At 44.9% G+C, this 17,456-nt stretch overlaps 1 protein-coding gene across 1 annotated transcript in view; it reads right to left on the bottom strand.

The window, feature by feature from the left end:
- The window catches only part of USP7 (ubiquitin specific peptidase 7), a 3,814,244-nt gene that overhangs the window by 2,488,844 nt on the left and 1,307,944 nt on the right, over positions 1-17,456 (bottom strand). The window contains 2 exon segments of the mRNA XM_044088895.1: positions 5,973-6,063; positions 6,153-6,233. Coding sequence (XP_043944830.1) covers positions 5,973-6,063; positions 6,153-6,233 — 172 coding nt within the window.

Below are 17,456 nucleotides of genomic sequence, written 5' to 3' on the forward strand. Positions count from 1 at the left end.
TCCTGCCATGTGTGCTCCCCAGGCATAATCCGATGCATCTGTTGTTATAGTTTTCCTGGCTGTGGGTAAGGTGAAAGGCTGACCCTTGTTGAGGTGACATGCCTGAGCCCACCGTAGAAACTCCTGTTGAAGGCAGGGAATGAGTGGTATTATTGTTTCAAAGCTGTGGCTGTGTTGAGTCCATACGCTTTTCAGGTACCATTGTAATTTCCTCATATGCAGTTTTGCATATGGTATTAATAGTATGCAAGATGCCATGAATCCCAAGGCCTGCAGAATTTTTCTTGCAGGGAGTTGGGTCTTTGTTGCCAACATTTTGAAGTATTGAATCAGTTGTCGTAGCATGTCTGGCATGAGATAAGCCATCTGGGCCGTTGTATTTAAGCTGGTACCCAGGAATATTATGTCTTGTGAGGGCACTAGCTTTGACTTCTTTCGTTTACTGTGTACCCTAGGCAACTTAATAGGTTTTTGACAAACACCAGATGCTTTAAAAGAATGTCCTTGCTTTCTGCTTGAATAAGGCAGTCGTCCAGGTATGGATATATTTGAATTCCTCTGTCTGCAGTATGCAATTACTGGTGCCAGGCATTTTGTAAAGACCCTGGGTGCAGTAGATAGGCCAAAGGGCAGTGCAGAGAATTGGTAATGGGTTGAACCTGCTATAAATCAGAGGTATCTTCTGCAATTTTGTCTGATAGGGACATGCAGGTATGCCTCCTTGAGGTCCAACGTTACTAGCCAAGCCTTCTTGCCCAGCATGGGAAGAAGATGCTGTAATGTTAGCATCTTGAATTTGGGTACTTCGAGATATGTGTTTAGAATTGAGAGGTCCAGAATGGATTCTCCAAGCTTTGTCATTTCGGGGAACTAGAAAGAGTCTTGAGTAAAATCCTTGTCCCTGCTCCTGTGTAGGAACCTGCTGAATGGCTCTCATGTCCATGAGAGCTGTAATTTGCTTTTTTGAGCCTCTGCACAGTGATTTGGTTGCAGGTTTGGCATTCCTTTTATCCTTGGTAAAGTGTGAAAGTGGAATCTATCCTTGAGAGACAATATTTAGGACCCATTTGTCTTTTCTGATGATGCGCCAGTTGTCTGCAAAAAGTGTTAGCTTTCCTCCCAAGGGAACTGCCAAGAGGGATTTGCTTGGCAGTCTGAGGGGCAAGTCGTTGTGTTTGTCTTCTGGTAGTTTGAGACCTGTCTTCTCCTCCTTTCTGGGTTGTGGCACCCCATTGTCGAGGCTTGTAAGAGCCTTGTGGCTGACCTCTGCCCCTTGGGCATCTATATTTGCCCCTCTGTGGTCTGTCAAGCTGGAAAGCACCAGTTTTTGGTTGGCCAATTTCTGCTGAAACGAAGGGGTTGAACCTGTAAAAAATTGTTGACCATCTGCATAGATTTTGCCTTATCCTCCATTTTCTTTAAAACCTCTTCTGCTTTTACACCAAATAAAACATCCTGCTGTAAAGGTGTATCCAATAATTTTGCTTTTACATGATCAGGTAAAGTTTGTTCTTTTAACCAAGCATGCCTATGTATGACAGCCCCTGTCACTGCTGCTCTACAAGAAGCTTCCAATGAATCAAATCCTCATTGCAAAGTATGCTTTCCCATTTGTTCAGCTGCATGCAACAAATCTTGCATTTTCCTTGTAATCAGGCTGCTCTGTATGTGTGCTCATTTTTTGTTTTGAGACATCAAATATTGTTATTTCAGCATGTGGAACTGGCAATTTAAGGCCCTCATAGCTAGAGTAGCTGAGGTATATATTTTCTTTCCCCATCTGTCTAGTGCTCTAGAATCCCTTTCAGAGGTACAGGATTTTTAGCAATAGAGGCCTTAACCCCTTTGGGACCCTGGGAAATGGTTTCTGGGTCAGCAACAGAGCTTTTATATAGGAATTTGAGAGAGTCAGGGACTCTGTAGTATCTGTCTGGTTTGGCTGGTGCAGGAGGTAGTGAATCTGGGTTAAGGCTAGATTCTGAAAAAACATCATCCACAATGTCCAACACTGGTGGAATAGCAAGTGGTCTGTGCTGGAGTAGTAAAAGGAACTCTCGGAGCCTTTTCTTAGAATCAGAGTAATCCTGGCCTTCCCAGTGGAAATGTTCCCTCATGGTATGTAAGGTTTCCCCAAAACAGTAGTCTTCTGGGGGAGATGCTGAAGGAATAGACTCTTCAGCATCAGAGTCTTCATAAGGGGGAAAAGAATATTCCTGTTCCTCAGAAGAATCTGAGGAAATTGAAACCTGGTCAGAGGAAGCGTAGTCCTCCTCCTGTCTAGGCCTTTTATCAGGAGGGGGATGGGAACCCCTGATTAGGGTAATTAAGTCTTCAGCCATCTTAAGCATCTGTTTCTTAGGCATGGGGCCTTGTACTGGAGACTGCTGTACAGTCTTCTTTGCTTTTAAAGGAGTTTTCAGCTTTGCATAGGATTTAATAGTGATTGTAGTCTGTCTTAAGACACCTTCTGCAACTGAAGGCATTTCAACTGCACTGGAATCTCCTTCAGCCATGGAGTCGGAAGGGCCTAAAGGTAAAGGTTGTGGAGGCCTAGCAATCTCCTCTTGGGAATCGGATGCCGCCTGGGGTTCTGAATCAGCGGTCGTCAGGGGCTGCGTAGGCGCCTCAATGAAAACCGGAGAACTGGTGACTGGCCTAGCAGAGGCCTCGGAGTCTGGTCTGGGTCTCGGCTGCCTGTCCTTATCTTTACGTTTTTTATGCATTCCGGTCGTCGGTTGCTCCGATGGCATGGCATAATTAAATTTCCTACCAAAATAATGTTGGGCGAAATCAAACAGACGTTTTATAGTTAGTTTGATAAACCTAGCACAAAACCAACAACCTGTGACGTCGTGGTCTGGGCCTAGGCAAGGAATGCAATAAGAATGAAAGTCCTTATGAGGTATTTGCTTCCCACAAGAAATGCAATTGTTAACTTTTTCTGACATCGGACTGAGGCAAGAAAAGGTTCCCCAACAGGGTACTTAACTTTATTGAAGACTTCGGTCTGAAATTCGAATTGAAAATCTCAGGAGTCGGCTGACCGGCACTTGCAAACCGCTTCTGCTTCGGGCACCGTGAGGCAAGAAAGACTGAAGAAAATGGCATTGGATGCATCTTATATACCCCTGGCGCACTGACGTCAGGGATGAAGCGACAGCAACCGACGCCGGACCAAGACTTTGGAACTCTGGCCGACTGCGGGACCGCCTGATGGCAGGATAACCCAAGTGTGATGACTGCAGCAGTGTAACACAATGAACATCGCAATTAACATTTACTGACATCGGTAAGGAGCAAGAAAAAGTTTCCACAATGGGGTACTTAGTTTTAGTTGAAGACTTCGGTTCTGAAACTAAAATGAAAAATTCAGGAGTCGGTCGACCGGAACTTGCGAACTGCTCCTGCTTTGGGCACCGCACGGCAAGAAAGACTGATGTAATGGCGTCGGCTGCATGTTTTATACCCCTGACATGACGTCACGGAAGGGACAGCAACCGACGCAGGACCCAAGACTTTGTTAATCAGGCCGACTGAGGGCTACTGCAAAGCAGATAACCCAAATGTAATGACTGCAACAGTGAAACACGAACATCTGGTCAGGAAGTGGTTTGGCTCCTTTCCTATGTCTACAAGAGGAAGGAGTGGTAGAGAAGGCAGTCCTCCTGACAAAAGTAGTCTTGGTTGGGTGATTCCTATAGTATTTAGGAATAGACGACTCTAAAAGGTGTTTAATATCCTGGAATGCCTTGCTTTTCTCCTGAAGGTTTTTAAAGAGTTCTGCACTATGCCAAGAATATCTGAGTAGCACTGATGCGCAAGCAACAGGTCATGCAGAGGCCTCTGTTGCATCACAACTGCATCTAATTGAATGTCTGGCCTCTTGTGAAGCCACGGACAGTTTTAATGCTACCTCTGTCTTGTTAGGGGAGTCAGACAAGGACTACAGGAGAGTAGCGGCTTGGTATACTTAGTCCAAGGCATACTTTATCATACAAGTTCGGTAGTTGATAGCTCTGAAGGCTTGGGTGGAGGAGGTATAAACTTTCTTGCCTACCCTGTCCATATTCTTACTGTCCTTGCCAGTAGGTAAAAGGAATGAGGAGGGTATTAATCTTGACTGCTTGTCAGGGGATACAGCAATCACTGCAGGGTCTGCCAAGGAGGGATTCACCAAGGATTTCTGATCATCAGGCACCTTGTAGAAATGTTCAGGTCTCTTAGGAGCAGGTGGCTGTGAATCAGGATTTTTTGATGCTGAAGAGAATGCATCAAGATAAGCGAGTATAAGAGGTGGGACGGCAGATGGAGAGGGAGATTCTACTTTAAGTAATTCAAAGTATCCCCTTTGAGTTTGTCATTTGGGAAGTATCCCACTTGAAACATTCTTACATTTTGGTAATGGTCTTCCCAAAGGTGATGTCCCCTTCAATGGATTCCTCATCAGGGGAATAAGTATTAGAGTGGAGAGGCAATCTGTGATGATTAGGTAATTGACTCATCCGATGAGGAGTAAACTTCTCCTGCATGAGAAATGAGATGGTGGACTGAAGTAGCTGAGGCAGGCCAAGGGCTGAGAACAGGAATGGTGGAGGGTGAAGAGGCCGACGGCCTAAGGGCCATGAAGCTTGCATCAAAAATTGAGTGAAGGATTGCGAGTCAGGTAATCCCTCTGCCGAGGGAGAGAGATGCTTACTTTTTTGCTTCCTTTTCTGGTTCCTTTTCAAAGGAGTAACCGTGGGAGAAGGCCTAGTCTCTGAGGCCTTTGTTGGAGTTGGGGCTTTGCATTGTGAAATCAAGGTCAGGTGTCCGGCGAAGCCTGGATCCCCCTTGACAACAGCAGAAACGGACATCTGAGCTACATCCATGGACGTTACTTCTGAAACAGTTTCATCGAGGGGAGTCCAAGTACAAAGCTCTAACAGACATACTTCAACTCCTAAAATCAGAAGCTGGCAGGGCGTCCGATGGCAGAGGGGAAGTAGTAGTAGGCCGTGACAACTTGTCCTTTTTTCATGGAGGCTCTGCCTGGGTGGCAGACTCTGGGTCCATCTTGAGCGCCACTGGTTTGCTAAGTAAAGATTAAAGGAGGCTAGACGGCTTCTGAGTGTCTTAGGGACGAATGACTGGTAAATTGAACAAGCGGTATGGTCGTGTTCTCGGCATAATCAAAAGACGCAACGGTCGTGAGAGTCTATGCAGAATCTGATGCCTGCAACAGCATTTACCCCTCTTAGGGGACATCAGCTAAAAGGGGAGGAGAGCAAACCAAGCTCAAGCAAAGGTAAAAAAGTAAAAACCCCAACGAGGTACTTAGCTTTAGACGTCTTGACAGTAGAGGAGCGATGTTATCAATCTGACGTTTGCCTCTGGCTGAAAAGTTCTGTGCATGCCGACGTCACATTTAAGGTCCTGGTTTATGGCCCTGCGTGTGATGTCACAAGCACCTCCAGCAACCAGACTTATGCTTTTATACAGGAGCCGACGTTTGGGTCACCTGAGGAGGAGAATCCCACTCTAAGAATACTGCAACATGGGAATAGAAGGACATCAAATGAAATGGCAGACATGCTTCAGGCATCAAATGTAGGAAAGTTTTCTACAATGATTAAAAGATTACATATCTCAAAACTTCAAGCTGCATAAGAGAGCTAGTAAGCTCAAAGACTAGGCACATTCTTAGTGTAGCACATGCCAATGTTTGGGAGCACAGGGTGGCCCATGAGCACAGAAGCTTCACAGAAAACGTGAACAGGGGAAGGAAAGATCCCAAAATGTATGCCCAGAGAGAACAAATGTCTAACTGAAATAGCTTTTAAAACAACAAATGGTACTCCCTATCAAACTTTCAACTTTGACAGCTTGCGTTAAGTATAATAAGCTTTTGGGAGACACAGGCATATGCATGTACAGACTGTAAATTGTTACTGAATCTTACTAGCTTTAAGTTACAATAAGGCAATCCTACTTACTGTTTTTCTTTCCCTTTATACTCAGCTGAATATCGTAATAATCCTCTATTCTTTCAGACCGATAATCAACGTGCTTGCATTGAATATAAGACTGCAAAAAAAAGGGGAGGGGGGACTAATTAAACAAAGCAATGCAAAAAAAAATTGGAAAAAGTACTTAAACTGGAAGAATGTACATACCACCATCTTCCCTCGGAACAGTTTGGGTATCGTACCTTCTACACAAGTGCCTTTCATTTTGTTTTCCACATTATCAAGCAGCTGCAAAACAAAGTAAAATTAGTACTGGTTTCACATGTAACATACAGCTACACAAACTGCTTGTGCCTTCCATGGGAATACAAACATTCTAGAACGGGTTTCTGAACTGCAACATCAAATGGTCTACTTCAGCGATCCACATGAACTCAGCCAAGCATGCATGTCTTATAATGACCTACTACTCAGCTGCAGCAGAATGTTTACAGCTGGACATTACAAGCAACTACTGAATGACTTCAAAATTACAATAAAAACATAATATGCCAAGTCATAATGGCTGCCACTAGTTCAGCCATCCCCCCTCCAGCCACATGCCTCAAAATTACTAATGATTCATCTAAGCAATTCAAAACCACATCAAAGAACTGTCCTGCACCAATATACTGCCTCTGGCCAAACAATTCTATAATAATTTTATTTAGCAGGTGAGCACAACTGACCACGCACCATTTTTATGTAACAAGACAGTTTATAAAGATTAAAAAAAAAAATTTCGCAGCACCTCAAAATGTAAATGCTATATTTGCGTATCAGATGAGTAGGTGACAGCAGTAAGCAACGAACACGATGCTAAACTCATACATGAGGAGTTTGGTACCAAATGTCTTGCAATTCTCAAGAATGCCCTTGAGTGCAAGGGTGCAAAATGTTTATCTTGCAAGATGTACTACATCTCCGACCACAGACTGCAAACCAATTAATAGGTGGGGTTATGCTTCAGCTGCTGACTAGTGGAAAGTACAGTTGTGTACACTTACCATAAATATAGATGTTAAAAGTGTATTCACTGTTGCAGTCATTAACATTTGGGTTATCTGCTTGCAGGTAGCCCTCAGCCAACCTGAATACCAGAGTCTTGGATTCCTGCGTCAGATGCGGTCTCTTCTTCCATGACGTCAGGTCGTCAGGGGTATAAAACATGCAGCAGATGTCATTACATCAGTTTTTCTTGCCCTAGATGTCAGGTGCCCCCACAAAGGGAAGCAATTATATGTTATGTTACAGCTCCATCAAAAAACAAATACACCAGAAAGCTTAAAACAAGAAGCAAAGGTAGAGCCAAGACAAGTAAGGGGGGCTGGAGGGAGGGTAACCAGGACTGCAACAGAGAACACACTCGAACATCTACATTTATGGTAAGTGAACACAACTGTACTATATTCTTCGTGTTTCACTGTTGCAGTCATCACATTTGGGTAGATTCCCAAAGCTAAGGAAGGGAGGAGGAAGTTAGGGAGCATTAGGGCCAGCTAATAAGCCCTGCAAGACTGCAGTGGCAAAACCAGCTCTGGATTTAGAAAAAATAGGCATGTGGTAATGCTTGGTGAAGGTATGTACAGAGCTCCAGGTAGCAGCTTCTAGGATGTCCCTGGTAGGGACCCCTCTAAGAAAGGCTGTAGAGGCAGACGCAGCCCTGGTGGAATGTGACCTTATCCCCTGTGGGGTAGGTTTTCCACGGTGCTTATAGCAGAAATGAATGCAATGGGCTATCCATTTAGAAATTGTTTGCTTTGAAATGGCCTTCCCCTCTGCAGCAAAGCCAACTAGCAGCTGTTCAGATTTTCTGAGGGGCTTAGTCCTGTCCAAATAAAATCTAAATTCTCTGCGCACGTCCAAAGAGTGCAGAATTCAATCTCCTTTGTTTTGTGGATTCGGTAAAAAGATAGGCATATGAATGGACTGATTTAGGGCCACACTAGACACCACCTTGGGCATAAAGGAAGGATTAGTCCTGAGGGAAACCCTGTCTACATAGAAGATAATGAAGGGCTCCACTGCCATGTGGGCCTGTAATCCAGACACTATTCATGGTGAAGTGATGGCTGGAAGGAAGGCTGTTTTCCAAGAAAGGAATTTCAACTCTGCAGTTGCAGCTGGTTAAAATTGAGGGACAGTGAGCTTTTCCAATACAAAGTTAAGGTCCCAGGGTGGAGTAGGGGCTCGCCTGGGGGGGGGGTCTTAAAATTTTAGCCCATTTTGAGGAATTGCTTTAACGGGATGAGAGAAGAGGGGTGGTTCAGTATTATAATGTGCTGAAATTGCAGAGGCATGCACTTTAACTGACGAGAAGTATAGGCCCTTGTGAAGCATTTCTGTTAAATACTGAAGAACATGAGATAAGCTGGGCACCATAGTGCCCATACACTGGGTCTGGCTCCAGGAACACCATATTTTAAAAGTTTCACCATGGGATTTTCTAGTGCTAGGTCTCCTTGCTTCCAAAATGACATCTAGCACCTGCTTACTGAGGGATGCTATTGGAGAGCTCAAGAAATTAGCCAAGCTGCAAGGCTGAGGGTGCAGAATCTGGCCCGCCTGCTGGGACAGCAGGGAAGGTGTCTGAGGTAGGTGCCATGGATCCAGCAGTATCATGCTGCACAAGAGGGGGTACCAGTGCTGGCGAGGCCAGTCTGGTGCAATAAGTATTGTCCTTGGTTTGTCCTGTTTGATCTTTAGCAGAACCTTCGAGAAGAGAGGCAGAGGGGGAAGGCATAAACAGAGAGGCTTTCCCAGGTAAAGAACAAAGCATCCACTTTCCAAGCTTGACTGTGGGGAATCCTTGTGCAGAATTTGTACAATTGGTAGTTCTGGGGGGAGGCAAACAGGTCCATCTCTGGAATCCATTTGTTCCTCATGAGGTTGAATATTTGTGATTCCAGTTTCCATTAATGTCGGTCCATGAGGTTTCTGCTTAGGTAGTCTGCCAGTGAATTCAGCTTGCCTGGCAGGAATTGAGTTTGTAGGTGCACTTGGTAGCTCAAGGCTGTGTTCCACAGACCCATGGCTAGTCTGCAGAGAAGGTATGAGTGAGTTCCCCTGCTTATATACCACATAACTGTGGTGGTGTCTGCCTTTACCAGTAATTGTCCTGGAAGGATGTGGTCTTTTTAAGGCCGTCAGGGAATTATGTACAGCTAATATTTCTTTTTGGTCGAAAATCAGGTGCATCTGACTCTGGTTCCATTTACCCTGAATGCATTGCCCTGCCAGGTGAACCCCCCATGCATAGTCTAATGCATCTGTTAGGGTTTGAGCTGTAGGGGGTAGACTGAAAGGGAGCCCCTTGTTGTGGTGGCAGGCCTCTGCCCACCAAAAGAACTCTGCCTTTATACAAAGAATGATTAGAATCATTGATTCCAGGTCCTGAGAATGTTGACACCATAGGCTTTTTAGATACCACTGTAGTTTCCTCATATGCAGTCTTGCATATGGAATTAGTAGAATGCAAGAGGCCATGAACCCCAGGGCTTGAAAAATTTCCCTGCAGATAGCTGGGTCTTTGTGGCCAGTAGTTTTAAGTAGTCTGTCAAATAAACTTGTTTCTCTGGCGTGAGGTAAGCCATCTGGGAAATTGTGTTCAAGCTTGCTCCCAGCAATACTATCTGTTGGCAGGGTACTACAGGATATTTATTTTCATTTATGGTGTACCCCAGCTTGGTTAGAAGTTTCTTTACGAATGCCAGATGTTTTAATAGCATGTCCTGGCTTTCTGCCTGACTCAATCGTCTAGGCATGGGTATATTTGAATATTTCTCTGCCTGCAAAATGCAAGGGCTGGAACTAGACACTTTGTGAATACCCTGGGTGCAGTAGATAAGCCAAAGGAAGGTGCAGAGAACTGACAGTGAATGGAGCCTGCCCTGAAGCATAGGTATTGCCTGCAAGATTCCCTTATTGGAATGTGCAGGTAAGCTTCCTTTAAGTCTACGACTGCCAACCAGGCACCATTAGCCTAGCATAGGAAGCAGCTGTTGAAGTGTTAGCATTTTGAATTTTGGGATTACCAAAAAGGTGTTTAGAATACAGAGGTCCAGGATAGGACGCCAGGGGCGGTCTTTTCTGGGCACCAGGAAATGTCTTGAATAAAAACCTTGTCCCCTTTCTTCTGCTGGGGACAGGTTGAATAGCTCTGATACTTAGAAGAGAGAACCTGCTGTTGAGCCTCTGCCCACCGATTTGGGGGTAGGTCTGGCCAACCGTATCCTATCGCACCACCAGAGCACTAAGATCCAGCAACAAAAATCACTTACAGATCACTAGCGCCAATAACTCTACTGGTGAAGCACTATTCTCTTGCACCATAGCCAAATTATGGAACTCCCTCCCACCCACAATTACCTCCATACCATCATGCACCCACTTCAAAACGTTACTAAAAGCGCACCTAAAAACATGCTGGCTATGCCCTTGCAACTCCCACTCTAATATCTCCCACCCCATCCAACCACTACCTTTCTTTCCACTCCACTAACTACCTTGATTATAGCAAGCTCAGAAGCTCATAAGCCAGTACTTATTATACAGCAGTAACTTCTTCTTGTAACATTTGTTAATGCCTGTTATGTACTTCACAGATAAAGATTCTAGTTGTCTACTGATGTACTATGTTCTTCATCTGTAAATATGGTGCAAGTAATTGCTATGTAAACTGTTATCGCTATGTAATCCAATGTAACTACTGTGTTTATTTTAACTGTGGAGCTTTTCTCCCCGGGCCTCCGCTGAAAATGGACCTACGTGCAGTCGGACACTCCTGGTCAACAAATATAAATAAACCATTTGGGGTTGGTAGGGTGTGGAAGTGGAATCTGTAACCTTGGAAAACTATACTTAAAACCCATTTGTCCTGGGTAACAAGTTCCCAGTTTTTTGCATGCAGGGCGAGCTTTCCTCCTAAGGGAGCAGGCAGTTGAGCCGGGCTTGGAAGGGTTAAGGTCAAGTCATTGTGACATTTTTTCCGTAGTGGGGGGGGTCTTACTACTTCCTAACCCAGACACTAGGGATGCGCAAGCCAGTGCATTTCTTTGTGCTGGTCCCAACCCCGGATAAATGGGGAGGGTTGTGTCAGGAGGGGCATCCGGCGTAAAACTTTGCCAAATTATTCATGCGGACAGCAGTAAATATTTACATACCGGATCGGTCGAGTTCCGGGTTAACAACGACCGCCACCAGTACTGTTAGGCAACAGGGTGCTAGCGGAAATTGGGCTACTGTTGGCCGGAGAAGAGGCGGAAGGCATGGCCGAAGGCAGAAAGGGAGGAGAAAGGCTAGGACTGTGGTAGTGAGGGTCGGAACTTTGAATGTTGGCAGTATGACTGGTATAGAGAGAGCTATAGCTAGCTGATATGATGGACAGAAGGAAGGTTGGTATATTGTGTGTGCAAGAGACCAGATGGAAGGGGAGTAAGGCTAGGTGTATCGGGGGTGGGTTCAAATTGTTTTATCAGGGTGTGGATGGGAGGAGAAATGGCATAGGAATTATCCTGAAAGAACAGTATGCAGAGTGTTTTGGAGGCAAAGAGTGTCGGACAGAGTGATGTTTATGAAACTGGAAATTGATGGTGTAATGATGAATGTTGTTAGTGCATATGCTCCATAAGTTGGGTGTGCGACAGATGAGAGAAAAAGTTTGGAGTGAGTTGGATGAGGTGGTGATGACTGTACCAAAGGGTGAGAGAGTGGTGATTGGAGCAGATTTCAATGGGCATGCTGGCGAAGGAAACCGAGGGGATGAGGAAGTGATGGTAGGTATGGTGTTAAGCAAAGGAATGCAGAAGGTCAGATGGTGGATTTTGCGAAAAGGATGGACATGGCTGTGGTGAATACATATTTTAACAAGAGGGAGGAGCATAGGGTGACATAAAAGAGTGGAGGAAGATGCACACAGGTGGATTATATCTTATGTAAGAGGGCCAGTTTGAAGGACCTTGGAGACTGTAAAGTGGTGACTGGGGAAAGTGTAGTTAGGCAGCATAGGATGGTGGTTTGTAGGATGACGTTGGTGATCAAGAAAAGGAGGAGAAGGAGAAGGAGTTTGAGGGTAGCACCAATGATCAAATGGTGGAAATTGAAAAAGGGTAATTGTGAGGTGGAGTCCAGGGATGAAGACAGGCACTGGGTGGCAGTGAAGAGTTACCAAATAGCTGGGTAACTACAGCAGAGCTAGTAAGAGAGATGGCTAGAAAGGTGCTTGGTATGACATGTGGACAGAGGAAGGACAAGGAGACATGGTGGTGGAATGAGGAAGTACAACAGAATATACAGCGAAACAGGTTTGCAAAGAAAAAGTTAGGTTGTCAGAAAGATAAAGAAAGGAGACAGGAGTACAAGGAGATGAGATGCATGGCAAAGAGAGAGGTGGGGAAGGCTAAGGATAACGCATATGAAGAGTATGAAAGGTTGGACACGAAGGAGGGAGAAAAGGATGTGTACCGATTGGCATGACAGAGGGACCGAGCTGGGAAAGATGTGCAGCAGGTAAAGGTGATAAAGAATAATGAGGGAAACATACAAACGAGGAGTGCATGTTGAGCAGATGGATAGAGTACTTTGAGGGGTTGATGAATGAAGAGAATGAGAGGGAGAGAAGGTTGGATGATGTGGGGATTGTAAATCATGAAGTGCAATGGATTAGCAAGGAGGAAGTAAGGATAGCTATGAAGAGGATGAAGAATGGAAAGCCTGTTGGTCCAGATGACATACTTGTGGAAGCATGGCGGTGTTTAGGTGAAATTGCAGTGGAGTTTCTAACCAGATTGTTTAATGAAATCTTGGAAAGTGACAGGATGCCTGAGAAATGGAGAAAGTGTTTTGGTACCGATTTTTAAGAATAAAGGTGATGTGCAGAGCTGTAGTAACTACAGATGGATTAAGTTGATCAGCCACAGCATGAAGTTATGGGAAAGAGTAATGGAAGCTAGGTTAAGAAGGGACGTGATGATTAGTGATCAGCAGTATGGTTTCATGCCGGGAAAGAGCACTACAGCTGCGATGTTTGCTCTGAGAGTGTTGATGGAGAAGTACAGAGAAGGTCAGAAGGAGTTGCATTGTGTTTTTGCAGACTTAGAGAAAGTATAAGACAGGGTGCCTAGAGAGAAGTTGTGGTATTGTATGAGGAAGTCCGGAGTGTCAGAGAAGTATTTAAGAGTGGTACAGGACAAATACGAGGGTAGTGTGAGAGCAGTGAGGTCTGCGGTGGGAGTGATGGATGTGTTTAAGGTGGAGGTGGGATTACATCAAGGATCAGCTCTGAGCCCTTTCTTATTTGCAATAGTGATGGACAGGTTGACAGACTAGATCAGATAGGAGTCCCCATGGACTATAATGTTTGCAGATGACATTGTAATCTGTAGTGAGAGTAGGGAACAGGTGGAGGAGAAATGGAGATATGCTCTAGAGAGAAGAGGAATGAAGGTCAGCAGAACTAAGACAGAATGTGTGTGTGAATGAGAGGGAGGATAGAAGAATGGTGAGGATGCAGGGGGCAGAGGTGGCGAAGGTGGATGAGTTTAAATACTTGGGGTCAATAGTTCAAAGTAATGGTGAGTGTGGAAGAGAGGTGAAGAAGAGAGTACAGGCAGGATGGAGTGGGTGGAGAAAAGTGTCAGGAGTGATTTGTGACAGATGAGTACCAGTAAGAGTGAAAGGGAAGGTCTACAAGAGGGTAGTGAGACAGTACAGTTTTGTACCTACCATAAATGTAGATGTTCGAGTGCTAATACAGCTGCAGTAATCACAGATGGGTTCTCTGCCGTCAGGCGGGTCCTCGGTCGGCCGAATTCCAAAGTCTAGGTCCGGCGTCGGTTGTTGTCGCTTTCTTTCCTGACGTCAGTGCGACAGGGGTATACAAGACACAGCCGACGCCATTTTCTTCAGTCTTTCTTGCCCCAGATGTCAGGTGCCCCCAGAAGGAAGGCAATACATAAATTACATATATATTCATGCAATGCAATATAATCAAAAATCAGTAGTTGCAAGCAAATATACCATAGAAGGATAACCCTATCAGGTTGTATGAGGAGGGGTTAGCCCCTAGGCCTTTACCAAGAGGGGAAGGAGGGAGGGAAACCTGTACTGCAGCTGTATTAGCACTCTAACATCTACATTTATGGTAGGTACAAAACTGTACTATGTTCATCGTGCATACAGCTGCAGTAATCACAGATGGGTAGAATCCCAAAGCTACGCACAGGGTGGTAGGCACTAGGTGGAACTGGGATGAGCCAGAATGCCCTGCAACACAGCAGTGACAAAGCCTGCTCTAGTTTTGGAGTATAAAGGCAGGTGGTAATGTTTGCTGAAGGTATGCACAGAACTCCAAGTGGCTGCCTCCAAAATATCTTTGGTAGGGACTCCTCTGAGGAAGGCTGTAGAGGTAGCTGTGGCCCTGGTGGAGTGGGATCTGATGCCTGTAGGGACAGATTTTCCATGAAAGGAGTAACAAAACCGTATGCAGTGGCCTATCCATTTTGAAATTGTCTGTTTGGTAACTGGCTTCCCTTGAGCTCCTACAGCATAGGACACAAAAAGTTGTTCTGATTTCCTGAAAGGCTTTGTTCTGTCCAAATAATAACGTAGCTGTCTATGGATGTCTAAGGAGTGTAGCAGCCTTTCCCCTTTGTTTTGAGGATTGGGGTAAAAGGTAGGTAAGTGTATGGCTTGATTTAAAGCTACCCTGGATACCACTTTAGGCATAAAGACGGGTTGGTTCGAAGGGAAACCCTGTCCTGATGGAAGATGAGAAAGGGCTGCACAGCCATGAGGGCTTGTAGTTCCGAAACCCTACGAGCTGAGGTAATGGCCAGAAGGAAAGCTGTTTTCCAGGACAAATATTGCAAATCTGTTGAGGCAGCTGGTTCAAAAGGGGGCAATGTTAATTTTTCTAGAATGTAATTAAGATCCCAGGCTGGTATTGGTTGTTTCCTTGGAGGTCTTATATTCTTAGCCCCTCTGAGGAACTGTCTTAAGAGTGGGTGAGAGAATAAGGGTGGATCAGTGTTGAATTCTGCAGAAATGGCTGAGGCATGAATTTTTATGGAGGAAAATGAAAGTCCACTGTTCAACAGCTCAGCTAGATACTGTAATATCTGAGACAAATTCAGTTTTCTAGGATTCTGGCCTTTTTTCTCATTCCAAGCGCAAAACAGTTTCCATTTTGCAGAGTAAGCCTTTCTAGTAGATGGCCTTCTGGCCTCCAAAATGACATCCTGCACCTCTTTGGAGAGTAGGGTCTGTTGTGGTGTTAAGGAATTTTCCATGCAGTGAGATTGAGTGTTTTCAGCTGACTGTGAAGAGTTTTGTAGCTGTGCTGAGTCAGTAGAAGAGGCATTAGAGGTAGGGACCAGGGAGGAGTATGCGTTAGGCTCCTCAGGAGTGGGTACCAGTGTTGTCTTGGCCAGTCTGGAGCAATCAGTATCATCTTCGGTCTGTCTGCTCTTGCTTTCAAGAGCACCTTGGGCAGAAGAGGCAAAGGTGGGAAAGCGTAAACTGTCCATGCTGCCCAACTGAAAGAAAGGGCGTCCATTCTCCAGGCCTTTGGATGAAAGGTCCTTGAACAGAACTTTTCCAATTGATGATTCCTGTGGGAGGCGAAGAGATCTATGTCTGGCCTTCCCCAAGCTTGGATTATCTTTGTAAACACTTGAGGATGTAACTTCCATTCGTGTGGGTCTGTCATATTTCTGCTTAGATTGTCTGCCAGTGTGTTTTCCAAACCTGGCAAGTACTGTGCTTGAAGTTCGATTTGCCATTCCAGAGCCAAGTTCCAAAGTGAAATGGCTAGTCTGCACAGGGGGTATGAATGTGTTCCTCCTTGTTTATGTACCACATTACTGTGGTGTTGTCTGTTCTTATCAATAATTGCCCTGGATGCAGGAGGTCCTTGAAAGCTGTAATTGCATTTATCACTGCTAGCATTTCTTTTTGATTGATGTGAAGGTGCTTTTCCTTTTGGGACCATTTCCCTGAATGCACCTGTCTGTCATGTGCGCCCCCCAGGCGTAGTCTGAGGCGTCTGTTGTGATGACTTGATTTGCTTGAGGCTTGCAGAATGGAAGACCTGTGTTTGTTTGACATGCTTGGGCCCACCATAGAAATTCCTTTTGCAAACATGGGATTATTGGTATTATTGTTTCCAGACTGTGGCTGTGTTGAGACCATAGGTTTTTTAGGTACCATTGAAGTTTCCTCATGTGCAACTTTGCACATGGGATTAAAAGAATGCAAGATGCCATGAAGCCCAGAGCCTGCAGGATTTTCCTTGCAGTGAGCCTGGTACAATTTGCTAGTATTTTGAAGTACTGAGTTAGTTGCTCCTGTTTTTCTGGCGTGAGATAGGCCATCTGGATGTTTGTGTCCAAGTTGGCACCCAGGAAAGTTATTTTCTGAGATGGTGTTAGCCTGGATTTCTCTTTGTTGACTGTGTATCCCAGAGAATTCAATAACCATGTTACATGAGCCAGATGTTCCAGAAGTATGTGCTTGCTGTCCGCTTGGGATCAGGCAGTTGTCCAAATAAGGGTAAATTTGTATCCCTTGAAGTCTGCAGTAGGCAATTACTGATGCCAGGCATTTCGTGAATACTCTGGGCGCAGTAGATAAGCCAAAGGGCAATGCAGAGAATTGATAGTGGATTGAACCTGCAAGAAGTCTGAGGTATCTTCTGCAGCTTTGTCTGATTGGGACATGCAGGTATGCCTCCTTGAGGTCCAATGTTACCAGCCAAAACTCCTTGCCCAGCATGGGAAGAAGCTGCTGTAATATGAGCATCTTGAATTTTAGTACGAGTAGAAATGTGTTTAGGATGGATAAGTCCAAAATGGGTCTCCAGTCGGTTCCTTTCCTTGGTACCAGAAATAGTCTGGAATAAAAACCTTGACCTTGTTCGTGAGTAGGTACCTCTTGAATAGCTTTCATGTCCATGAGCTTTGAAATTTGTATTTGTGCCTCTGCCCTTTGATTGTGTGGCAGGTTTGGAATGCCTCTCATTTTTGGAAGAGTGTGAAAATGAAATCTGTAGCCTCTGTTTATAATGTCCAGGATCCATTTGTCTGTTGTGATATGCCAATTTCTTGTAAATAATGCCAGCTTTCCTCCCAAGGGTGCTGCCAGCTGAGACTTGCTTGGCATGAAAAGGAGGAAGTCATTGGGTTTGTTTCCTGTATTGTTGTGCACTGTCTTCGCCACCTCTTGGTGCTGGAGTTTGCCATTGCCTGCCTCTATATGATCCTTGAGATTGCCCTCTGCTCCTTGTGCGCCTGTATCTACCTCTTTGGGGCTTGTCCGTGGCTGGAAAGGACCAGTTTTTAGAAGGCCAATTTCTGCTAAAATGTGGTGGTTGAACCTGTAGAAAAGCTTTGACAGTTTGCATAGATTTAGCTTTTTCTTCCATTTTCCGTAGTATCTCCTCAGCATTAATACCAAATAGTACATCCTTTTGTAAAG

This window comes from Protopterus annectens, chromosome 12.part0 (assembly GCF_019279795.1).
Source record: "Protopterus annectens isolate FY-2018-M chromosome 12.part0, PAN1.0, whole genome shotgun sequence".
NCBI classification, from domain to species: Eukaryota; Metazoa; Chordata; order Ceratodontiformes; family Protopteridae; genus Protopterus; species Protopterus annectens.